Source organism: Colossoma macropomum, unplaced genomic scaffold (genome assembly GCF_904425465.1).
Source record: "Colossoma macropomum unplaced genomic scaffold, Colossoma_macropomum, whole genome shotgun sequence".
In the NCBI taxonomy this organism is placed as follows: Eukaryota; Metazoa; Chordata; class Actinopteri; order Characiformes; family Serrasalmidae; genus Colossoma; species Colossoma macropomum.
This window is the reverse complement of record NW_023494806.1, coordinates 805,602-831,919: the sequence shown is the minus strand read 5'-3', so window position 1 is coordinate 831,919 and position 26,318 is coordinate 805,602. Positions and strand designations below refer to the sequence as shown.

Below are 26,318 nucleotides of genomic sequence, written 5' to 3'. Positions count from 1 at the left end.
TATATATATATATATATATATGAAAGCAATGTCACTTGAGGCCGTGGCTTACTGTGAAGGGATGCGAAGCGGAGTAAAACTCTGTTCCCTGTGATAAAATCACTGTAACCCTCTGCCTCGAGTGGCTTATCGCTTTTATAAAATGGCGGCCAACATAAAATATATTAAAATGCACACTGTTTTAGATAATTAAGCTATTATTAATAATAACTGACATAAACAAGTATTCCGCCAAGAAAGGTATTTCCTTTACAGTACGGTATTGTTGCTGGGCAGCCATTGACCACTGAATGAGGAGAAGAATGTTCAGTCACTAATCACTGTAAACTGCAGACATTTCATGATTTTTAAATCTTTTTTTGTATAACAGTGAACATATGATTCGGACATTTGAAGTGTGTGAGACATTCAGGTGACGTTCTTTAGACCTTATACTGCAGTTTTTCAGTGAATCATGTTGTCAGTACTTTAATTCAAGCCTGTGATATTAATGATGGAGCTGTTTAGCATGTTTTCTATCTTTTAGCCTGTTAGCTAGCTGACCAGCCTAGTTCTAGATAAGAAAATAAGTTTTCAGCCCCTCAGTTTAAACAGACACTCGGTGCTCCATGTGATCAGCGTTAGAGTCAAAGATTAATCTATTAACAGCTGAAGGGTTTTTCGTGCCGTGGCGCAGTGATACAGAGTTCAGTCACTGTGAGGCGTCACAGCCGTGGTATACCGTGGATTTTACAACGGCTTCAAATGCAGTCAGCCAATCAGATTTTAGGACCGGAACTATCCGTTTTATAAATGTGTGTATATATAACCTGTGTGTGTAGTTTGTGAATGCTGGTGTCTTTTATGCGTGTCCTACTTTCCTTTTATAATTTTCCTTTCTATGTTTTATCAAGGTTAGCAGTCAGATCAGACATGTAGCACCGACTCAGGGCCGTGAATGTGCTTTAATGCGCTTTTCTCCCGAGCCTTTCCTGTAATGAATGCAGATAAATGCAGTGTAAGTATCACAAATACAGGATTAGTGTCCCTCAGGCGCGTTATTGCTACATTACAAACCCTTGCTAAGCATTTAACTACTTCGATTTTCTTAGCTTAGTCATTTGCTCGTGCATTAGCGTCCAATATCTGCTGCTATAGAAAGCGCACCGTTGTCTTTATCCCCGGGCTTTAGATGAAGGCTGAATTTATTTATTCATTTATTTATTTATTTTCATTTGTGAATGCTGCATCTGCAAAAAGGAAAATATTCCAAAAAGAAAGGGCAGCAGAAAGAAAACCCAGACGCAGAGCAGAAGAGAGAGAGCAAAACTCGAGGGTCGAAAGTCTCCAGTGCAGTAATGCACTCTAAAAAAAGCCAAAGGCAGAAAAACAGCACAGAAAAACTCAGCGTGATCTTTTGTCCTCCACTGAACCATCGCAGGCGCTCTGGTCTCTGTGGTGCTTTAGCTGTTGCTGTGCACACCTGCACTGCTCACCGTGGCAACCAGTCGCATCCTAAAACCCTCACAGATCCAAACAAGCCACCGTTTCCATTATTTTGGACCTGTAATGAGGACCAAAACATGTTGTGGAACCAAACTAAAACTTATACATATTTAATGTGCTCATTTAAATCTGGCCTAAAACTGACCGCCTGGTCATTTCTTTTCATTAGAGACTTAACTAACTTAATGCTTAACTGACTTATGACTCGACTCGCACCTGAACCGGGCGCTTAACTGACTCAATTCAGATTCATGCTTGACTGACTCATAACTCGCACGTGTACGTAACTGACTCATGATTTGACTGGCACTTGTCTCATGACTCTACTCAGACTCACGCATAACTGACTCTCAATCTGGACTCACGCTTAACTAATTCATGACTCATCTTGGACTCACACTTTACTGCCTCACAACTCGGACATGTATGTTACTGACTCATGATTCGACTCAGAATCCTGCTTAACTGACCTGCGACTTAACTTGGATGCGCGCTTAAGTGACTCATGACTAAATTAGGACTCATGACTCGGATGTGTAATTAACTGACTCATGACTTAGACTGCTGCTTAACAGACTCGCAACTTGACTCAGAATCTGACTCACGATTCAACACGGACTCATACATAACTGACTTGTGACTTGATTTGGAAGTGCACTCAACTGACCCACAACTCGGACGCGTATGCTGCTGCTTATTTCCGCTACCGCCATCTGTTTTCGGGCATGCACAGACTGAAAAATCCGAAAGAAATCAGAGTCAGAGTTCACATGCACTGAAAAATCTGATTACTGAGCTAAAATCCAGCGTCTTTATAGGATTTCTTAATCAGATTTCTAGACCTTAGTCTGATCTAAGACATCAGAGTGTGCTGTTTACACGACCATTTGAATAATCAGATAACTGCAGAAATCAGATTATGATCAGATTATTGAGTGCATGTAAACACACCCAGTGTGTTGAACTAACCCCCCCGTGTGGAGGCTGTACTTTAGCCTGTCTGTCTCTCCCTGTGAGCTGTTTATCTGCTTCTACACGCTGCTGTACACTCACCAAGGTGAGATTACAATAATGTAGGAGTGAATTCTGTGCAGCTCACCAATCATAACTCTTATGATGAAAACACTTGTATGGTATAAAACAGTGTGTGTGGCTGTTTGGGTGACACTACGGGTGTGTCTCAAAACCTAGTGAGCTCTCTAAGTAGCCGCTGTCCACCTAGGCAGCTGTCTACGTAGGCAGCGTTCCAACCGTCGTCTGTCCTTATAAGACAGATAAATGAGACGCTCTAGTTAGACAGCAAAGACGTCGCCGCTTGTTCCCGCCCACTGCACGAGACCGGCGCTTACTGACCTCAGCCGTCAGAATCACAGTTAGCCAACATGGATCTGCTCTGGCAGTTAATATAGCGATTTTAATTGTATTTGCTCTGAATGAAACAGCAAAATAGACAATAGTTGTGGTCAAACGTGGAAAGTATCGGCTATTTGTGCACCTTTGTGACTAGAAAAAGATAAATAAACAGAAAATCAGAATAACTTACATTTGAAGATGACGTCGCTGCTTGGTGAAGCGCTTCTGCCATCTTCAGACAAAAGTTGCGCCGCGCTGCATTGCGGGATTGCCTCAGCGGCTGAGGAAACATCCGATGCTCTCTTGATATTGGGCCAAAATGAGAGACCTCAGTAGGCAGCATATTTGAGATATCTAAGAATTGGGACAGCCGTCTTGTCGGGAGCGCATATTGTGACGCTGCAGGGCTCTCTGGACTGGGGACCTGATTGACGTGACATCACAGCCTGGGCCGGCCGCTTGGTTGACGCTGCACTGCAGCTGTGGGGCTGCCTGTACCGGCAGCGTTGGGCTGCATGAGCAGCGCTACGCCGCAGCTACGAGGCCTCTCGGGCCGGCCGCTTGGGTTACGCTGCATTGCAGCTATGAGGCTGCCTGGACTGGTGGTGTTCGGCTGCAGGAAGATGCTACCCCTTCGTGGCAACGGACATGTTCGGCTTTCGAGGCTTCCCGGGCCGCCTCCTGTGTGATGCACGGTAGTTGCGGTGTGAGACTTTCCCACAGCTAAGGACTCTTTCTGGGCTGGCTAAGTGACTCTATACTGTGGTCAGTGAAATCCCCTCCGCTAGCTGTGGGAACCGTGGAGAGTGTGTGTGTGTGTGTGTGTGTGTGTGTGTGTGTGTGTGTGTGTGCTCTGTGTTATGTATTGTTGATTATGTAGTGATTGTAAAGCATCCTTGAGCATGGGAAAGGTGCTATATAAATAAGTGATGATGATGATGATGATGATGATGATGATGAAAACAGATGACGTTGCTATGGAGACACGAGAACATGACCTAAAGCATTTTCAACTGGAACTACATATGAAATCTGTGACGTTTTCCACCACGTTAGTTGGTAATGAAGTCTTTGAGTTTTCTCAACAACTTCACTCAAGACTGTGAGAGAATTTGTGTGTGTAGTTAGCGCTGTGCTAATCGGTGGGGTATAAACTTCCATTACTTGTTAGCTACATTAGCCCCGTAGCTCCAGTGCTAAAACTAAAAAAGCAAACGTGTCTTGGCTGATCAACTTCATTTGAGGGGCTGGGGAAATTTGATTTTTGCGTTGCCTTAATCCCTAAGAGAGCGAACGCACGGCATTGTGGGTGGACCGACCTACTCTGTAGCGCTGTGATTGGCGTGGCTGTTTTGTGATGCAGATTTCTTGCCCCTCTCAGCAGACATTAAACTATTAATATTCAGGCTGCTCTGCTTGACCTTTTCATTGTGCTGAGGCTTGTCCCCTCGTGTCGAGTGCCGGTTCCTCTGAAATGACTCGAGGAACAACAGTAATCACATAGAAAGAGACATCGGTGGAGCGCCGGTCTCATGTTGCTGTTCTTTTAAGGGAGGTTAAGGTTATCTCTGTCCACGGGCTCGATTAACTCTTCTGTGTAGGAAGACGTTGTAGTGTGAGCTGTTTATTAAAGCGCTGATCCACTGTAGGCCGTGTTTTACATGATGTTCTCATGGCTGTGCTTAATTAAACACCCTTACACATGGTAACATCACTGTAACGCACAACCTCAGGAGGTTTACAGGTCTTATAGAACAGCAGCATAAAATCTGACACCACACAAATATTCAGTAAATCACAGGTTCTCGAGTCGGTCCTCAGGGACCCACGAATGATCCAGATTTTCCTCCAGCCTAACAGAGTCCGCCTTTGTTCTGTTTTGTTCAGTTATTCTGGTCAGTAGCTTATATTTAGCCTTTGTTATGGGAAGTCTTGTTTTGAAGGACTCTGAGGCCAGAAGGGAGGAAGCTACAGGCTAAACAGAGAGCCTAGCAGTGAGCAGTGAGAGCTCAGGCGAGCTCAAGAGCTATTTTTCATTTATGTCTGCATGCCGGTTTGAGCTGTGATTGAAGGTGAATTATGGACCAGAACCTTGACTCTTCTAAGTTTCTTCTGAGAACCTCTAACACTACTTTATGTATAACTTTTGTCACATAATAATAAAAATATCAGGTTGACAAAAGGTTTCGCTTGATGGTTGTCTGTGGATAACTTTTGGGTGGTTAGCTTGGGCTTGGTGGTTATCTTTCGCTTGGTGGTTAGCTTGGGCTTGGTGGTTATCTTTAGCTTGGTGGTTAGCTTGGGCTTGGTGGTTATCTTTCACTTAGTGGTTATCTTTTGCTTGGTGGTTATCTTTTGCTTGGTGGTTAGCTTGGGCTTGGTGGTTAGCTTGGGCTTGGTGGTTAGCTTCTGCTTGGTGGTTAGCTTCCGCTTGGTGGTTAGCATTCGCTTGGTGGTTATCTTTTGTAGGGTGGTTATCTTTTGTATGGTGGTTAGCTTCCACTTTTGTGGTTATCTTTTGCTTGGTGGTTAGCTTTTGTGTGGTGTTTTTTTTTATCACAACAATAATGCTGCTTTCAGAAGGAAATGTTACACGATTAAGTAATAAATAGTCAAAATCGTGTAAAATGCATAGAATGTTTTACGAAATTACAATACTTGCCCTACACTTATAAGGATAATAGCACATCTTATATCATGTAAATAAACATGATGAATGAACCAATAGAAATGGTCCAACATTACATGGAAAAACAATAAATTACATTAAATGTAAAGAGAGTTTTTGCCTTCTCCTGTAAAGTTAACATTTTGGAGATACTTTGCTCTTTTCTTTGCAGCACCGTTGCATTAAACTTGGCTGAGATTTTAAATTTAGTCCCAAATTGAAATTTACAAGTTTGTTTAAAGTACATGATTAAATTGAATCTAGATTTCCTGTAAAACTAAAAGCAGGATTAAAATAATGGTTTAAATAGATCCCTGATCCTAAAAGCTCCCTCACAGAAAGTTCCTACATGAACTGGTTATGAATTCACTGCCTGATGACTGAGACACTGTTTTATGATAGTTTAGAGAACTTAAACTCCATTCATGGTGGAGGGATACATGCAGGGCGCTGTGAGGCAAAATAGTCCCCGAAGAAAACTTATTATTTCAGATTTTCCACTATTTTCCATCATCAACATTCCATATAGACTCAGAAGACTCGTGTAGGTTCTCTGGTGGTTCTGGATAGTAAATAAAATGTCTATATTTGTGTTGTAGTCATGGCGACCCCTGGTTCCTATCACCACCACTGTAAAGACATCTGAACCATTTCACACCAAACCTCTCTGAATCACTCTGTGTACATCTCACACATTGAATTATACAGAATTTTTGAAAAATCAGTGGAATTCCCCTTTAATCCAAGTTTAAGTCTAATCTGTAAAAATAGGCCTGATATTGGCTTTCATCACTATCACACATACATACAGAAGAAGATCAGACTTATTATTCCAGCTCTGTATGTTTCCTCGTGATTTTGTCATATATCAAACCTGCAGCTGCAGATGGAAACCATGGAAACCTTAAATCAAATCAAACAGCGCATCGCGCTTTCCGTAACTCATCTCTCAGCAAACATTTCACATCTCAGATATTACTACAGTCCTCACGTCCTCCATCTCCCACCTTCTCTGCTCGTAAGATGGATGAATGTTTGTTTATTTTGTGTTGTTTTTTGTTGCTGCTGTATAAAATGTTTCCGCGTCATAAATTCTTTATCGCGGAACCCCAGCTGTGTCCACGGAGAACGCAATAACTTCTTATTTTTAATTGCCCTACATTTGTTTTTGGGATGTTATGATGCATCGACAGGATTGATGGCCACAATATTCACAGCAGAGGTGTAGAGTTTTGTCACTTTAGTGAAAAGACAAAATAAAAGTTAAAGCAGCTGAGCAACAACAAAAGTCGGGAAAAAAGTATCTGCAGTTGAACTTCTTAGATCATCCATCAGCACAGGAACTGCAGTTTGTACGACTCTGTTTTCCTCTTTGTTGATCTTTTTGGTCTAAAATAAAATGCTAAAGCTCCAAAGTGAGAGACATGAACAGTTGGTGGTGTTCAGGCGATGCCTTTTTAAGTGCCTTTTTAAGCAGGACGCACTTCGGGCGCTGCTACTTTGACAGAGCATGATGAGTAAATTAGTCCTCTTGGCTCATCACACATCACAGGAAGCCCAGCTAACCTGCCAAATAAACTTGCAGAGCTGTCAGGTCTCACGGTGCGCTGCCCAGCATCATTAGCCAACATGGCTGAATCAAATTAATGCCAAGCATGTTGTTTCTGTGCTATATTTAATCTCTTTCTGCAGTGCCCCCTAGTGACCATTCTGGCTGAGGAAGAACTCATATATTTGTAATTAATATTATCAACTAAAATGTGTTGTCCCTGTATCTCTGATGAACTAGGACTTATGTTGTTGAGCTGCTAGTGAGCAATGAGGGCTGAAGGAGGGCGGTGAGAACCCTCTCTAAGCTAAGCTCTTCTCCACAGTGACAGCCAAGCTGAGATAAAGCAGACAACTTTTGTTGATGTCCAATAAAATAATGTTATAACTGGTAATGTTGCTCACCTACAGTGTAACATGACAGAATGACTCACGCAAAAATGGCTTTGCTGTGAATCGTTATCCAAAATCTCGGTCAGAAAAAGGCACAGGTCAAATCCAAAAAAGGCAGCAAGTACAGGGAGATTCACCCGAAAGAGGCCCTGAATATTCTGTACTAACTCTCTCTAGGACGAAGCAATCTGAACGAAATAACGTGCAATGTGCTTCTCAGTATGTGGAGCTTCAAACAAGCCAGGATGCCCCTGCGTCGGAGCGATGAGGTAGGCGCCGGACAGCCGTCACAACGTCCAACCTCTCTAATGCTTGCCGATACGTTTAGGAACATGGAGCACTGTGTCAAAATGTGTCTTTCAGCATCACATGTAATGCAATCGATCACACATACGTCAAGGTATGTGGGGTATTTTTTTGGTTCAGATTGATTCATCCTAAAGGGAGTTACAGCAGAATATTCGGGGCCTCTTTCGAGTGAATCTCCCGGTACAAACACAACAACATGAGGCAACATCAGTCCAAAAGGGGTCAGGCAAAAAGGGAAAAGTCAAAACACAGAAAAACAGTCAAGCTTTATACTAACACTAGTGAGAGGTCAACAGGTGATGTAGATTAGGACTCAGGAGACACAGAACGGTGATTGGAGTGTGATGGAGGGTCAGGAGTCATGTGATCTCCCAGAGGATGGAGTCCATGGAGACCCCTGAGCCAGAGGAATGTGTGACACAAAGACAGAAACCCAGTTTGCTTCCAGTTTTATAAATCAGCTACATTTTCTTCCAAATACATTCCATCAGTGTTATTGAAGAAATAGATATTAGTTTAACTGAGGAGCTCAAAACAGGCAGAAAATACATTTTGTATCTACTGAGAAAAAGGATTAAATGTGTTAGCAAAACAGAGGCTAAACCAAGTACAGTGGGCTTCTTGTGATTTTGATTAAAAGCTATTTTAAAACACTTTAATCACTTTAAATCTGTCAGTTCCAGTTAATAATAGTAATAATAAAAGTTATGAAGTTCACCACATGCAAAAAAACTTAAGAACCTAAAAAGTTCCATTAAATGTTCTTAAATGCAATTCTCATAAATATATCTCATAATATATTCAAAATGTTCTCTTGAGACTGTTTTATTGTTTTCTTAAAAAAATGTATTTTCTTTATATATTTACATATTCAGCCTGTAGGTCATTTGTCATATGGACTTTGTTACGTTTTACAGATTACCAGAAATCATACCTCATTTCTGTTAATTCTGTTAGGGATGGTGGAGATGAAGGAGTGAGGGATGGTGGAGATGATGAAGGAGTGAGGGATGGTGGAGATGAAGGAGTGATGAAGGAGATGAAGGAGTGAGGGATGGTGGAGATGATGAAGGAGTGAGGGATGGTGGAGATGAAGGAGTGAGGGATGAAGGAGTGAGGGATGGTGGAGATGATGGAGTGAGGGATGGTGGAGATGAAGGAGTGAGGGATGGTGGAGATGAAGGAGTGAGGGATGGTGGAGATGATGAAGGAGTGAGGGATGGTGGAGATGATGAAGGAGTGAGGGATGGTGGAGATGAAGGAGTGAGGGATGGTGAAGATGAAGGAGTGAGGGATGGTGGAGATGAAGGAGTGAGGGATGGTGGAGATGATGAAGGAGTGAGGGATGGTGGAGATGATGAAGGAGTGAGGGATGGTGGAGATGATGAAGGAGTGAGGGATGGTGGAGATGAAGGAGTGAGGGATGGTGGACACACTAATATTCTGAGCTTTTTTAAAATCCAGCCCAAAATGAAAGAAAGCAGGATAAACAGAGACGTGTTTTGTTTACTAACGTGTGTTGTTTGTTGTTGTTTTCTCAGTGGAGCTGAAGTTTAATCTGGATCAGTATGTGAATAAGCGCTATCCCGGCCTGGTGAAGATCGTTAGGAACGCCAAGCGAGAGGGGCTGATCCGGGCCAGGATTCACGGCTGGAACGCTGCTACGGCGCCGGTGGTGGGCTTCTTCGACGCCCATGTGGAGTTCAACACAGCCTGGTGAGTTTGTTTACACCCATATGGGCGGATCCACACGCTAAACTGAGTTTTATAAAACGATAGTTCCGGCCCTAAAATCTGATTGGCTGAGCCGCGTTCAAAGCCGTTGTAAAATCCACGATATACGACTCCTATGATGCCTCACAGCGACTGAGCTCTGTATCACTGCGCCAGCACGAAAAACCCTTCAGCTGTTAATGAATAATCTCTGACTCTAACGCTGATCTCATGGAGCACCGAGTGCACTGATGAAGTGAGAACCTGTTTTGTTTAAACTGAGAGGCTCACAGCTTATATTCTTATGTAGAACCAGGCTGGTCAGCTAGCTAACAGGCTAAAACATAGCAAACATGCTAAACAGCTCCATCATTAATATCACAGGCTTGAATTAAAGCACCTACAGTGTGATTCACTATAAAACTGCAGTATAAAAGCCTAAAAATGTCTCCTGAATGTTTTACACACTTCAAATGTCCGTGTTTCAGTCAGAAGTCGCGTCAAACCCAGACTGAATCCCAAACGGCTCTGTACTCCCTAAATAGTGTTCTAGATATGAAAGTTTAGAAGTTCTAGCCTCTACGTCCAAACAGTGCATCATTTATCGAGCGTGGATGAGTCTGAGTACAACAAAAAGTTTTACAAATTCATGAAATGACCGCAGTGAACAGTGATGGGCGACTGAACGTTCTCATTCAGAGGTCCTTGGTTACTTGGCAATGATACCAAACTCTAAAGGAGCTACATTTCTTGGCGGAATACTTGTTAATGTTGATTATTATTATTAATAACTTAAATTTATTTTCTAAAAAATTTGATCATATTTATTTCATGTTGGCCGCCGTTTTATAAAAGCAATGATTCACTTGAGGCCGTGCGTTACAGTGATTTTATCACGGGAAGGGAGGTTTACTCTGCTTCGCTTGTTATTGTTATTGCTTTATTATTCATGGCGTCTCTCCAGAAATCCATGATGTTCACTTTGTACAGAGGCAGTTCCTCAGCAGGGGCTCTGAAATAAACTTTACAGGTACATTACATGCTTATTTATGGAAGTTTTCAAAATAGAGATGAAAATACATCAATAAAATGCACAGTCAGGCAAAAGAAGATGGAACTTTGAAATATCAAAAACAAAGACAACACCACCATGTTTGTTTGGCTCCTCCTCCTCTCTTTCTATTATTCACGATCATACACAGACATTTTCAGTCCTCCTCGTGTTTCATACCCAGCTTACTACATAAACCAGTCCATTACACTCCCACAATAAAGAGGACTTTTCCAGATTCTCTGCATAATTAAGTAGTTAAGATGTGGTTACTGTAGCACCGCATGTGCTGCCCCGGGCTCAAGGAGGACGCTGGAGGCAGGGTCCACAGTCGCAGCAGCCATATCTTTATTTACCCACAAAATAAACACAACTCAAAACAACCAAACTATGCTGGCCACTTTTCAGTGTCTTAAGCTGGCTAGACTTTTCAGTCTCTCACACTCAAGCTTTTCAGCTCTTAAGTCTTTGTTGCTCTTGTGGCGGCTGCTCGTCCCTTTCTCTCTCTCTGTGTTCCCTCTCAGCTCTTTTAAAAGGCGCTCACGCTGCCAGCCAGATCAGCATCAGCTGCCTCTCATTAAGGGCAGCGTGAGCACCTGAGCCGAGAGGGAACGAGAGCTCGCTGCTCCGCCTCCTCGTCACCGCCTCCTCGTCACCGCCCCCAGCTTGCAGCTCAGCCGCCCGGATTGAACGTGAGGTGTAGTGGAGCGGCCTTGCAACGTAACAGGGGGCGGGGCCCAGGCGGCGGAGCTCGGGACTCGCTCCTTGCCCTGGTGCCTCTCGTTGCCGGCACCGTCGTCGTCTTCCTCCACCCCCTGCCGTCACTCGGGTTACTCGGACGAGCTCGGGCTTTGCGCTCCGCCCCCTCCCCACTCGCGGCTCTCTCCCTGCCGTCCAGGCCGCGGTTCGTCGCCGCTGGGTGTTCGGGCCCTGCCCTCCTGCCGGCTCTCGCGGCCGTCATCGTCGGGGCCCGGGGGGTGGGCGCATGCCACACTTACCTAGACAGATTTGTTCATAGTGGTGGTGATAGGAACCAGACGTCCCCCTCTAAAAGCTCCCTCACAGAAAGTTCCTACAGTGAAATGGTTATGAATTCACTGCCTGATGACTGAGACACTGTTTTAGGATAGTTTAGAGAACTTAAACTCCATTCATGGTGGAGGGATACATGCAGGGCGCTGTGAGGCAAAGAAAAGTAATTTTTTCACATGTATCACTATTTTATCATCATCAACATTCTGTTCAATTAGAACTTTAGCACGATCTGTCAGGTTCTGCTGAGGGAAATGAGGTGAGCCCATGCCTGACACCCCTGGCTAAGGCTATTATGTAAAAGCACTGCTAACGCTAGCTTGTTAGCTCACTAGATAGATTGATTTTGGTGTTTGGTATTTTTGCCTGTTGCAAAAGGGTCAGCAGATAGCCTGATTGGGGATTAAGGGACCTAAGTGATAGTTGCGATTAGAAAAATAAGGAAATAGCTACCATTGCTAATCAGCTGCTAAAGCAGTCCTTTTTCTCAGTAAGTGGAACCAAGACAAACAAACAAGACACAGGCGAGAGTAATGACGAGCATGAGGAGCTGGAATGGGACCGAGGGCACATGGTGTCCTAACTACTGTGTTTTGGTTTATGCTGGGAAACTATGACGATCTGCCAGTTGTGTCAGTAAACGGCAGTGTTTAATGCAAACATGTGGTAATTTGTTTTAGACGTAGTTTTGTATTGTCTGGTTAACCACTAGCATGCTAATTCCCATTTGCGTCCCTATGAACATTTTGTAGTGTTGTTAGCGCCAAGCTAGCAGTGTTACGTAATCACAGTTGATGCCAATTCTAGCTTAAATGCAGCTTAAGAAATAATGTATTCTTCTTTGGAAAGGCCTGAACTTGAAGCTAGTTAGTTTTGTGACATCACAAAAACAGTGAAATCAAAACAAAAATGATCTCTTTTTTACGGCTTGTTCTTGATGTATGTACTGGGGAGTAAATGCCACCTTTTTGAAATTTAACAACGTTTACACACAATTTTTTAGAAAGTGTTTTTCCATGATATGAGCTCTTGAACATTAATGTAGGTGAATGTAAAATTATTTTATTTGGGACCATTTTTACTGGTCTGTATCATGAAATATTAAATGAAAAGGTGATCTTTAGTTTTCAAATTGTAGTAAATATCACAAAATTGTAGTGTTTGGACCCTTAAGCAGTTTTTAAAATCACTTACTTCATCTAACAGAATCTCATTACACCTATTAGATGAACTTTGACAAGTCAAAGTAAGGTAAACTGAGATTCCAGTGAATTGGAATGTCAGTATTGATTATATTTGATTGTAATAATATTCCATAAAGTGTGGCCAAATTTTTTAGCCACGATTTCAAACAGAAAAATAAGCTTGATCTGTTGTTTTATTGTCTGTCGGCTGTTCCATACTGTAAAACGTTTAATCAGGTTTTTTCTTTTTTATTACATAATTATTGATTGTACCAAAATAAGCAAATCAAATCAGGGTGCTAGATAAACGTTTCCTAAAGAACTGTAATGTGAAGTAATTCAGGTGAGAGATTTACCTGCACCTGTAAAGGCTGATGCTGCACACCTGTACCTGTTAATTCCCCTCTGCAGTTTAATCAGGCTGCCTGAATAAACCGTCTTCCTTCAAACACTGAAGAAGTCTTGTTGATGTTGGGAGTAAATCCTGAATTAAAGCGCTGATCCGCAGCGACAGGCCTGCAGAGCCGGCCCTGCGTCACCCTGTTACCTCAGCAGCAATTAATCCTAATTAAGGCCGCTCGTTAGAGGAATATGACCTCCATTTGGGAGTTATGGATTAACCATTAATGAGCTTTTCCGCTTTGTTCTGCCACTGAAGAATCTAATCAGAGGGAAGTGGCGGTTCTCCGCAGGCTGGACGAGTGTTGAACGAGTGCGTTCGGCGAAGACATGCGTGACGGTTTGTTCAGAGGTTTTATTGATCTGATTCATGACTGAACAGTGTTTGCCTCCAGAACAGATACTGCATTTTAAAAAAATAAACAAGCTATAAATCAGTTTGATTCATCTGCAGCCCTTTGATTCCATAAATCACTGTTGATTCAAAACTAAATGCTTCTTCAAGGGTTCCTTAGTAAAGAAAACTGTTCTGTTTAAGACAGGAACACTCAAAGAACACTCAAACGACCATTAAACGGTCTTTGCATGGGGAAATGGTTCTATGTAGTGCCAAAAAGGGTTCTGCTCTTGTTATGATGTCAAGCTTGTAGCAATAGCAGAACCATATACAGCACATTCTCCATAAGTTTGAAGAACCATTTTACCATGCAGAGAATAATTTAAGCCTGCAGTTGGTTCTTCATGTTCATGGGTCTGTATAGAACCATTTTCTTTACTATTGAACCCTTGAAGAACCTCTTTTTTAAGAGTGTACAGTTTTTCATTTTTTGAAAACTCCAGATGCTTTTTTCATTTAATTTTTAATTTTGCGATAAACGGAACCAATAAAAATGATCCCAAATAAAATAAAATCATCCCACATTAGCCTACATTAATGTTAAATGGCTCATATTGTTGAAAAACATATATTGATGATAAACATATATAAAATATATATAGTTTGATATAGGATGCAAACTTTGTTAAAGTTTCAGAAATGTACTTCTTAGTATAAACATCAAGAACATCGGGAAAAACAGCCCATTTTGAGGGATGATCTCTCAGTTTTGCCTGGTTCTGTACGTGTGGCTGTAAAATTCCAGAGTTTTCCGGATCCGCAGAGTGAATGGCACCTGTAAACAGCACATAACGGATCACACCGCTGCTGTAATTGCTCTCTAATTTGAGTCTGTCAGCCTGTCACCGCGTTCGGGATGGACTCTGTTGTGTGTCAGCTTGTAAACAGAACTCCGACACACGCTTGCCTTCTTTCACTAAGCACCACCTTTCATGTTCACTGATTACATGTTACAAAATCGGTACGTACATTTTTGAAAAAGTGTTGCTCTCTTTACACGAAGCAGATCAACTCCAACCCAGAACAGCCCTCAGACACGAGAACTGAGCTGTGATTACTTCAGAAATGATTTGTAATGGGTGGGCGGCGCCGACAAGGATAAAATTAAACAGAGTTTAGAACTAATGAAGGTTTTGTTAATTTAGGTTTTATTTTAAATTGAATTTTGTTGCACCATTTAATATCAAACATGGATTAACAAATCTGTGATTAAAGCCTTAATCTGCTGAAACCTTAACCAGCCTTTAATTATGATTGTCCGCCATGATGGATTCAAATCTAATCAAATCACGTTTATTGTCACATCATATTTACACAGGTGTGAAGGTGAGTGAACATCTTAGGTGTGTAGCCCCCTTATGGTACTTAAATATACAAAAATAAATAAAGTATATAATAAAATATATACACATTAGACTCTTAATATACACATTAACATAATTTTTGTACAGTAATAAGTTATGAAATAAAAGCTATGATATGTACAGTTGTACACGTTTCCATATGTGCAATATGTGAGTCTGAGGTAGATAAATAAGATGCAGGTACACAGGGGATAGAATATGAATATATATATATATATATATATATATATATATATATATACATTTATGTGTGTGTATATATATATATACATTTATGTGTGTGTATATATATGTGTATATATATGTACATATATATAATATATATATTCCAGATTACACGAGATATGGATAGAAAACGTACAAGAGCAATACAAATAAAAAATGAACAGCAACAACATTCCTCTCTACACTAATCACTGTCAGCTAAATCAGCAAATTCAGACGTTTAATAGACTCTAAGACTCTGCATCATCAGGGGGCGCTGTTTACCCAGCACTGAGAAAACCAACCTTACTTAAAATATGTACAAAACTTGTCGGTAACTTAATCTAAATATTTCAAAAACAGTTGTTCTCTGTGTTTTTCTATGAGTTTCAGTTTTACAGTAAAAGCTCAATAATTAAATCTAAAACCTAAAAAGGATTATTATTAGCGTAGCCTTTTAGCCTGTTAGCTAACCTAGCTATCCACCAAGCTGTTCATCCTGGATCAACAAGTTCAACACAACTGCGTTCTTATCTGCAGTACATTCAGTCTGTCTTTAGCTGTTCTTCTTACCCGCAACTTATAACAGTGAAATGTAAGTGCATTGGTGAGATCCTGCTGGTGTGGGTTAACTCTATTTCAGTGATGCACACAAAAGCTACATGAGTGCTAATAGCGCCCCCTTGTGGGGAGAATAATTAACAATAAGTGAATAAGCTACATGTCCTCACTGGAAGCAAACAGACCACCGATTTCCAGACCAGACCAGACCAGACCAGACCAGAGATCGGTTCTGTGTTCCACTCATAGGCCCAAGAACAGCTGAACTCACAGACCAAGCAGTCTTGAGTCTGGAAAAGAACTCACTGTGAAAACACCCTGAGAGTCCTACGGTTCTTATTGATATCACTCTGAAAAACACACACAGCCTCCAACAATCCAGGACCCTGCTGCATCTTTCACACAGTGATAGACAGTCCTCACTGCCGTGGCTCACAGAAAGCTGGCGAGATGTTCGATTTGGTCGATTTAAGGGAGAAAAGTAGATTAAAAGACAGAATTGGGCACTTTTGTGTGTAGATCTTCATGGTTTAAGGGGTACCTGTACTTTTGACCAATGCTAAATGAGTGTGAATGCATTAGAGATGGTTGTGTACAGACAGCTTGTTTGCACGTGTGAAGCTGATGTCCTAATCTGTGTAAATATCAGTGCAGACGTGTGCATGTTACAGTATTTGTCCACAGGAAGAGTCCACAGTTCTGTGATATTTATCAGACGTGTTTGACCTTTGAGGGACGCCCCGGTGCAAAGGGGGGGATTTGGCTGTTATTATATGGATCGAGGAGGAGGCCTTTGTTTGAGCATTATCGATTATTCATGCCTCGACTTTGGCCTTTCATCCCGGCGGCGTAAACCCTCTCCGGCCCGCGCTGAGCTGCTCTAAATCCATATCTGTGTGTGTTTTCATACATTTTCAGCTCGGAAATATCCTGACTTTGTGGAGAAACACAGAAAACAGCTCTAACATTGCAGAACCAACAGAATGCGTTGTGTTTCATTCTTTATACTTCCTGAGTTGAAGATTAAGATTAGAAAATTCATATTACACATACAGTCTTAAAGATGGTTCTTTAGTAAAGACAGTGGTTCTGTATAGAACCATGAACACTCAAAGAACGATTTGCATGCTTAAATGTTTCTTCGCACATGAAATGGTTCTTCAGATTGATGGAGAATGTGTTGGGTTCTAGATAGCACCAACAAGGCTTCTGCTATTGTTACAAGCTTGACATTGTAGCTATAGAACCTACTTTGGTGCTATATAGAACCATATACAACACATTCTCCATCAATCTGAATAACCATTTCATCATGCAAAGAACCATTTAAGCATGCTCCTGTACCAGTACAAGCTTTGAGAAGGTTCTGGAGTCTGCTGGACTGTTGAGGCAGCTAAAGATTGTTTTATTTGTAAATGAAATGAAGACATTTGCAGTTTGTATTAATTTATTCTTTACTCGACACATCGGTGGGGGGGGGTGCTGTAGGGGGAGGCACCATTACCAGATTTTAAGATTATCAATTTTTTTATTTTTTTATTTCTTTAGATTTAAGTTTAACTGCAACTGCTAAAAACAAGACGAAACAAAAACAAAAGGACAGAACTCCTGCTAAACATGCGCGTCTAGCTTGACTACAGCAAGCAAGACAAGCCTTTCTTGCCTCATAAAAGCAATGTGATTGGTCAGTGCTGAGGTCATTTGCATAAGGTTTGTCCATTAAGAGAGAGCAGCGGTTACTGTGTCTGTTATATGAGCCTGTGTGTCGGTGTCTCTCTCCACAGTCTATCAGGTATCGATGTGATCTGTGTGTAAATCATCCAAACAATTCAAATAAAGCAGATCATATTTAGCCTGAAGTCACTGTGTAAAATTTCCTCAGCCGTCTGTTCTCAATCTGCTCATCCTGAAACCTCCGACTTTCTTCTCTTCTTGTTCTTCTCTTCCCTTCATCTTTTCTCTTCATCTCTTCTCATCTCTCCTCTCCTCTCTTCTCTTCTCCTTTCTTCCTCTCTTCTTTTTCGTCTATTCTGTTCTCTTCTTCCCTCTCCTTCTCTTCTTCTTTCATCTGCTTTCCTCTCCTCTCTTCTCTTCTTTTCTTCTCTCTTCTTTCATCTCCTCTGGTCTCTTCTCTTCTCCTTTTTTCTCTTCATCTCTTCTATTCTCTTCTTCCCTTCTCTTCTCATATTGTGTTCTTCTTTCGTCTCCTCTTGTATTCTTTTTTCTTCTCCTTTCTCCTCTTCTCCTCATCTTCTTTCCTCTCCTTTTTTTCTTTCTTCCCTTCTTTTCCTTTCTCTTACTGTCTCTTCTTCTCTTCTCCTATTCTCCTCTTTCATCTCCTGTTCTCTTCTCTTCTCTTCTTCTTTCATCTTGTCTCCTCTTCTCTCTTCTTTTCTCCTTTCTTCTCTTCTTTTCTTCATGCCTTTTCTTCTATTCTCTTCTCTCCTCTTTTTCTCTCTTCTCTTCCTGTCTCCTCCTCTTCTCTTCTTCTTTCATCTCCGCTTCTCTTCTTCCCCTCTTCTCTTCTCGTTTCTTCTCCTCACCTCCTCTCCCTTCATATCTTCTCTTTTTCTTTCATCTTCTCTTGTATTGTCTTCTTTCTGCTCTTTTCTTCTCGTCTTCTTTCTTCTCTGCTATGATTTGTTCTGTTTTATGTAAATTATCCGAACAGTTAAAATGAGTAGATTATGTTTATCATGGTGTCACTGAGTTCGCCGCCGACTCAGTGTTAAACATTTCAGCACCTTCAGTATGAAACACATTTTCCTGCGTTCCTGTTACAGGAAACCGCTCAGCGCGATGTGTTTCCAGATCCTACACACACATACGCTGTGCTGTGAATGTTTACTGGTGATGTTTGTTTCACACTCTGAGATAAACAAACAGAGGCTGGTGCTCGGCGCTACATATTCACACACACTTTGCATTTGTTTAGCAGGAGGCGTCTGACAGCTCGTTTACATCTGAATCATACATACATGAGAAATGTGCTTATATATCGTCGCTGTCCGGAGAAAAACATGAATCTCCATTTTTGTCTCCTTTTTTTATTTTTCTGCATTTCTTCATGGCAGGTGTTCTTCACATTGTGTGAAAATTTCCTGATGAATGGACCAATAGAAACGCTCCAAAATAGCTTGAAATAAAACATCTTTACATTAACTTACATTAAAAGTTAAGGTTTTTGCGTCTCCTGTAAAATTTTGGAGATACTTGTTTTCTTTGGACGGTGGCGTTATGTGAAAATGAGCATATATTTGCCACAATATATCGTTTGTTATCGTGATGTTTGCCTTTACAGTACTGATACTGCAGAAGACTGCAATATGCAAATGAGCCATCTAACCAATCACAGTATTCTTTACTGTATACCAACCAATCCCAGCTCCAGATGAGTTTCTGGGGGTGTTTTGATGAATTGATGAATTCATGTAGTCCAATAAAACCTCTGTGTCTTCTTGGTCTTCAGAGATGGTCTCAAGATTTCTAGGAAACTAAAAAATACCCAACTGTAATTTTTTCAGCTTTAAGCTTGAGCTATAGTGTTACTATGTGGTTGCTATGGTATCCCAGGTGGTTGCTAGGTGAATGTTGTGTGGTGGATGTTATGTGTCAAAATTAGCTTTTAAATATTCTGCACAATATATCTTTCCTTTACAGTACTGATACTGCAGAAAACTGCAACATGCAAATGAGCCCCCCAACCAATCACAGGCTGTTTACTGCATACCGACTAATCACAGCTCCAGATGAGTTTCTGTGGGTGTTTTGGTGAATCGATGAATTCATGTAGTCCAGTAAAACCTCCATGTCTTTTTGGTCTTCAGAGAAGGCTCATGATTTTAGGAAACTATAAAATTCCCAAGTGTAATTTTTTTCAGCTTTAAGCTTGAGCTATGGTGTTGCTATGTGGTTGCTATGGTATCCCAGGTGGTTGCTAGGGGGTTGCTCTATGGATGTTGTATGGTGGATGTTATATGTATGAAAATTAGCATTTATTTATTCTGCACAATATATCGTTTATTAATTGTTATGTTATTTACCTTTGCAGTACTGATACGGCACAAATACACAATATGCAAATGAGCACTCAACCAATCAGTGTTCTTGAATATGGTTTTAAATAGAACCTTTTTGAAATGGTTCTGTATAGCACCAAAATGGGCTCTTCTATTGATATGATGTCAGGCTTGTTACAATAGAAAAACCCTTTTTGTTGCTATGTAGAACCATTTTCAAAAGGTTTTATGAGAACTATAGCACATTCTCCATCAATCTGAAGAACCCCTCCACGATGCAAAGAACGCTTTTTTTCTTCTCTTCTCCTTTCTTCTCTTCTTCTCCTCATCTATTTTCTTCTACTCTTTTCTCCTCTTTTTCTTTCTTCTTTTCTTTTTTCTTCCTGTCTTTTCTTCTCATATTCTCTTCTTTCGTCTCCTCTTCTCTTCTTCTTCCCTACCTATCTCTTCTCTTCTTTTCTCTTCTCTTCTCTTCTCTTCTTTGATGTTCTTCTATTATCTTCTTCTTTCATCTTGTCTCCTCTCCTCTTCTCTCTTCTTTTCTGCTTTCTTTTGTTAGATATCATGATATTTTCCTTTACAGTACTGATACTGCAGAAAACTACAATATGCAGGAGCCCCCCAACCAATCACAGTGCTGTTTACTGCATACCGACCAATCACAGCTCCAGATGAGTTTCCAGATGAGTCTTCAGAGAAGGCCTCATGATTTTTAGGGAACTAAAAAATAAAATCTGAAGGACCCTTTCACGATGCAAAGAACGCTTTAATCATGCAAAGGGCTCTTTGAGTGTTCCTCGTTCTATATAGAACCATTTACAAAAGAACCCAATATTTGTCCATACCGTTCTGCCTCGCTGTCCCGCCCACTGTGTCGCATGTTCATGTTTTGTAGGTCAGATCTCCGACACCAGCTGCGTATCTGATTATTTTACTTACTCGCCAGCTTCCTCTGTGGTTCCACACTTTGGTTGCACCGTGAGGAACCAACGAAGATCATTCCTGAGTGTAGATATGAATTATGTAGAACAGGCAGGGCCTGTGCCTCCCTCGGCCGAGGTGGATTTGATAACTGCAGCCATAAATATATTCATAAGCTGAGGGTGCAAATACATCCTATTGTTCATATTATGGTAATGTGGACTGGCACTGGGTGAGATAAGTGAGACGGATGGGCGGCCGAGAACTGACCTTGTTAGAACGCTCAGCTACACTTCTCGTCTACAGGAGTTTAAAAGGGTTTCACACATTTTTACACTCTAAAAAAGGTTCTTTAGTAAAGAGAGTGATTCTCTTTAGGACCGTAAGTTCTGTATAGAACCATTTCATGCTTAAATGTTTCTTTGCATGGTGAAATGGTTCTTCAGGTTGATGGAGAATGTGTTGTGTATGGGTTGTGTGTAGCAACAATGAGTTCTTCCATTGTATGCAACCTTGCCATCATAACAATAGCAGAACTACAGTGCATTCTCCATCAATATGAAGAACCATTTTACCATGGAAAGAACCATTTAAGCATGCTAAATGGAACTGATGGTTCTAAATAGAACCATTGCCTTTACTAAAGAACACTTGAAGAACCATCTTTTCTAAGAATGCAGGACAGAAAGAGTCCTGACTTTGAAAGTCAGACAGCAATGGGCATAACTAGAAATTGGTCTGGATATAAAAGCTGTGGTTCCACTTGACTCGTTTTTGGAACCAGCTACTTCGTTTTCCACGGCAGATATAAGAACCTCCTCAGTGTAGCTGGTCGTCGTTGCGACACCACACGCAGCAAAACAAAAGACTGCTAAAAAACGAGATTTTGGTAAAAACTACGTCAGACGACGAGACGATTCTGGTGCTCAAAGGCGACGAGAGGCTACGCTAACGTGGTAGCTAATGTTAGCATATGTGATTAGCAATTCTTTCCGACCAATCAGCAGTCTGAAGGTTTTCCACGTTACCTTTTAGTATCGGCCCAGCTCACTTGGAACCTTGACGGAGGTGATAGTGAAAATAGTAGCAGGTTTGCCTAATGGAGAACCAACAAAGGCGAGTCGAGTCAATACCACGCAGTGGACAATCGGCAATAGACACTTTCACATACAGTACATTTAAGGTCGTTTATCTGGACAGTGAGTGTGTTTGTTCTTGTAAAATCACCATATATCATTATAATGAATGTAAATGAACACAAATAGAGTAAAAAGTAACGAGAATTTCTTTATTTTGAAGTCTGTAGTTGATCTATGAGTTTCCAGAATTCTCCTCCAGACGTCACACGGATTTGTTTAACTCCATCAGCAGCACCTGATTTAACAGAATGAAGTATTGATCAGATGAAGCGCGCATTGGATCATAAATAATACGGATAACACTGGACTCCTTTAAGGAGAGGTTTGGAAATGATGAACGTAAAACTACAACTTACTATATTAATGTTATTTGTATTTATTGTAATGTTAGAATTAGAAATATTCAAATAAATGTTTAAAGCTTTTTAGTTCTAATTTTCTCCAAAGACTGCTTGAAAACTAGGATCATTGTATAGATAATGCACACAGGACATATTTTAATTGCATGTAGCATTATCATTACACAGGTACGTACATACACACACACACACACACACACACACACACACACACAGATTTTAATGATGTGCAAATAATTTAAACACTATATTTAATTGAAAATAGTACAAAGACAACATATCAAATGTTGAAACTGAGAAATTATGTTTTTTTTGTGTGTGTGTGTGTATATATATATATATATATATTATATATATATATATATATATATATATGTATATATATGTGTATATATATATATATATATGTATATATATATATATGTGTGTGTGTGTGTGTATATGTATAGGACAAATATCATTGATCCAAACTCAATACATTGATCAGCCGTCCGTCAGTCGCCCTTCATTAAGTGCTGCTGCTGAGCAGTTAAACTCATTTCCCTCAGTGCTTTATTAAATTATACAAGCTTAGATATCACAGCTTCTTCAGCTGCGCTGCTGACTGGACTTAATTTGTTTGATGGTATTTCCCTCGAGAGGTTTTAACAGAAGTCTTATGCAAACCGGTGACCCAGCTGTCTGATGGCAAACGGCAGCATTGTTTGTCTTTGTTTTCCATTAAACAAGTAGAATTAAAGGGCTGCGGTGCAGAAGACTCGCCTGTTTCTGTAGGAAAGAACAAATACCTGTGATATTTATTAGGATTAAGATGAAGCTGTTTGAACTTGCTGTAACAAGAAATAACACTAATAATGAGGAGAAAAAAGCAGCTATTTCTGCTGTTTAATCTGCTCTTATCCCTTCATAATTTGAATAGGAACATACATCAGATCAGCTTTCTAATGATGGGGCTCTGCAACTATGAGCCCTTTACCATAAGCTATAACACTGTTGTTATTCAATTTCTATTCTTCTTTTTATTTATTTATTTATTTATCTTTTACATCACACTTACATCACAATGACACAAGTACACTAGCAGCACCCTAATAACCACCTGGAATACCAAGGCAACCATGTTGCAACACCCCAGCAGCCACCTGCAATACCATAGCAACCACCTAGCAGCCATGCAGGCCACCATAACAACCACATAGCAACACCCAGCAACCACCTGGAATAACATATCAACACCCCAGCCCCAGTAACCACCATTGCAAAAATACCATCGCACCCCCTAGCAACTCCGTAACAACCGGTGTTTGGTTGAATGATGGTGTTTGGTTTGGTGTTTGTAGAGTAATGGCTGAGCAGTTTAGCACCCATCCATTCAGCCCACAGCAGTTTAGCCCCGCCCATTCTGCCTACAGCGGTTTAGCTCCACCATTCAGCTACAGCAGTTTAGCCCCACCATTCAGCTACAGCAGTTTAGCCCCACCATTCAGCTACAGCAGTTTAGCTCCACCATTCAGCTACAGCAGTTTAGCTCCACCATTCAGCTACAGCAGTTTAGCTCCACCCATTCAGCTACAGCAGTTTAGCTCCACCATTCAGCTACAGCAGTTTAGCTCCACCATTCAGCTACAGCAGTTTAGCTCCACCATTCAGCTACAGCAGTTTAGCCCCACCATTCAGCTACAGCAGTTTAGCTCCACCCATTCAGCTACAGCAGTTTAGCCCCACCCATTCAGTCTACAGCAGTTTAGCTCCACCATTCAGCTACAGCAGTTTAGCTCCACCATTCAGCTACAGCAGTTTAGCTCCACCATTCAGCTACAGCAGTTTAGCCCCACCATTCAGCTACAGCAGTTTAGCTCCCACCATTCAGCTACAGCAGTTTAGCTCCACCCATTCAGTCTACAGCAGTTTAGCTCCACCATTCAGCTACAGCAGTTTAGCTCCACCCATTCAGCTACAGCAGTTTAGCTCCACCCATTCAGCTACAGCAGTTTAGCTCCACCATTCAGCTCACAGCAGTTTAGCCCCACCCATCCAGCATTCAGCTTAGCCCCACCCATTGCAGTCTACAGCAGTGTAGCTCCACCATCAGCTACAGCAGTTTAGCTCCCACCCATTCAGTACAGGAGCTAATCAGCAGTTAGCCCACCATTCAGAAACGTTCTACAGCACGGTCTGTTTAGCTACAGCAGATACAGACAGGTTAGCTACATGGTCGAGTTTAGCTTTGATACATACAACTAAAATGTTATAAGTAGACCTTTAAAATATAAAATACAAAAATAATGCAGGATATGAACATTGAAATGAAATTGAAAAGTGATTAAAACAGCCATTAACAGTTCAATTATTACATGATGGCATTAATACGCTCTATAATATATAATGTACATAATGTCTTCAGTAATGGGAGTAAATGTTCTTGAGGATGAAATAATTAGAGATCGTTATATTTACAGCAGACAGCGAAGTGAAAACCCTCTTCTTTCTTTTTGCCGAAGCAAACTTTCTTCTGGAAGCCCAAAGGGCGGCTGGCTTTTAACAGGATGAGCCGAGCGCAGCTTTACCATGACAGTCCATAACACGTCTAAAGGCGATAAATCTCTCTCTGCCTTCGGGGCAGCTCTGGAGATCTATAATGTACTTTAAAAAACAGCACGGAAAGAATTAAGCCCCTCTTTTCCTGCAGAAACAGCTTGATGGAACATTTCGTTTAGCCAGAAAGAGTAGCTTTTTAAACCGGCTCTATCGGGAGCACCTTGGGACCAGGCAGTTCATGGGGCCTTCACAGCAAATGAGGCGAGATTCCATTATCTGATAGAGACATATGAGAGAAAGTTTCCTAATTCCAGATATGTCACGGCGGAATTTCATCAGTGGCGGAGAATGGAGGGGTAATCTCTAAGGAGTGTGTTCCTGGGCTATCTGTAAACGGAGAGCGGCAGGGCTGATAGCGTTTCAGTGCCGCAGAAGATGACACATAAAGTCAAGCACAGATGGAGATAGAAATCTCGGTTTGCTCAGCAGATCAGAGCGAGCGACTGCTCAGCCCTCAGCGCTCCGAGTTTAGAGAGAGTTTAATACACGAGGAATATAAACACCTGACGTCGGATTGTCTTACTGATTGTCTTGTTGAGCTGCTGTAAGTGGCTGAAAGAACAGTTGACTGAATATGTGAGAACAATGTTCCTGGTGTCTCTTTGAGAATGTTGGTGCTTCTTGGAGTGTTTGGAGTAGAATGGTGGTGTTTGGTGGAGAATGATGGTGTTTATTTGGATAATGATGGTGTTTGGCAGAGAATTATGGTGTTTGATGGAGAATGGTGATGTTTATTTGGAGAATCGTGGTGTTTTCATAGAGAATGGTGGTGTTTATTTGGAGAATAATGGTGTTTGGAGAATGATAGTGTTTATTTGGAGAATGGTGGTGTTTATTTGGAGAATGGTGGTGTTTATTTGGAGAATGGTCGTGTTTTGATAGAGAATGGTGGTGTTTATTGGGAGAATGATGGTGTTTGATAGAGAATGCTGTGTTTGGTAGAGAATGATGGTGTTTGATGAAGAATGTTGTTTATTCAGAGAATGATGGTGTTTGGTAGAGAATGATGTGTTTGATAAAGAATGATGGTGTTTGATGAAGAATGTTGATGTTTATTCGGAGAATGATGGTGTTTATTAGGTGAATGATGTTTGATAGAGAATGGTGGTGTTTATTGGGAGAATGATGGTGTTTGATAGAGAATGCTGTGTTTGGTAGAGAATGATGGTGTTTGATGAAGAATGTTGTTTATTCAGAGAATGATGGTGTTTGGTAGAGAATGATGTGTTTGATAAAGAATGATGGTGTTTGATGAAGAATGTTGATGTTTATTCGGAGAATGATGGTGTTTATTAGGTGAATGATGTTTGATGGAGAATAGTGATGTTTATTTGGAGAATGATGTTTATTTGGAGATGGATAGTGTTTGGTTAGAGAATTGCGGTGTTTGAAGAAGAATGATGGTGTTTGGTGGAGAGTTGTGTTTTTTATTTGGAGAATGTTGTTTATTTGAAAATATTGGTCTTTGGTAGAGAATGATGGTGTTGATTTGAAAAGATTGGTGTTTGGCAGAGAATGTTGTTTATTTGGAGAATGTTTGCTAGAGATAGGTGTTTGATACAGGATGTTGGTGTTTGGTTGGAAAATGATAGTGTTTATTTGGAGAATGATGGTGTTTGGT

The 26,318-nt window shown here is 41.0% G+C and overlaps 1 protein-coding gene across 1 annotated transcript in view; it reads left to right on the top strand.

Annotated features, from left to right (window-relative positions):
- Positions 1-26,318, top strand: part of galnt9 (polypeptide N-acetylgalactosaminyltransferase 9) — a 129,975-nt gene that overhangs the window by 40,628 nt on the left and 63,029 nt on the right. The window contains exon 4 of the mRNA XM_036598955.1: positions 9,298-9,472. Within this exon, the coding sequence (XP_036454848.1) occupies positions 9,298-9,472 (175 nt within the window). The remainder of the gene's footprint in view (positions 1-9,297; positions 9,473-26,318) is intronic.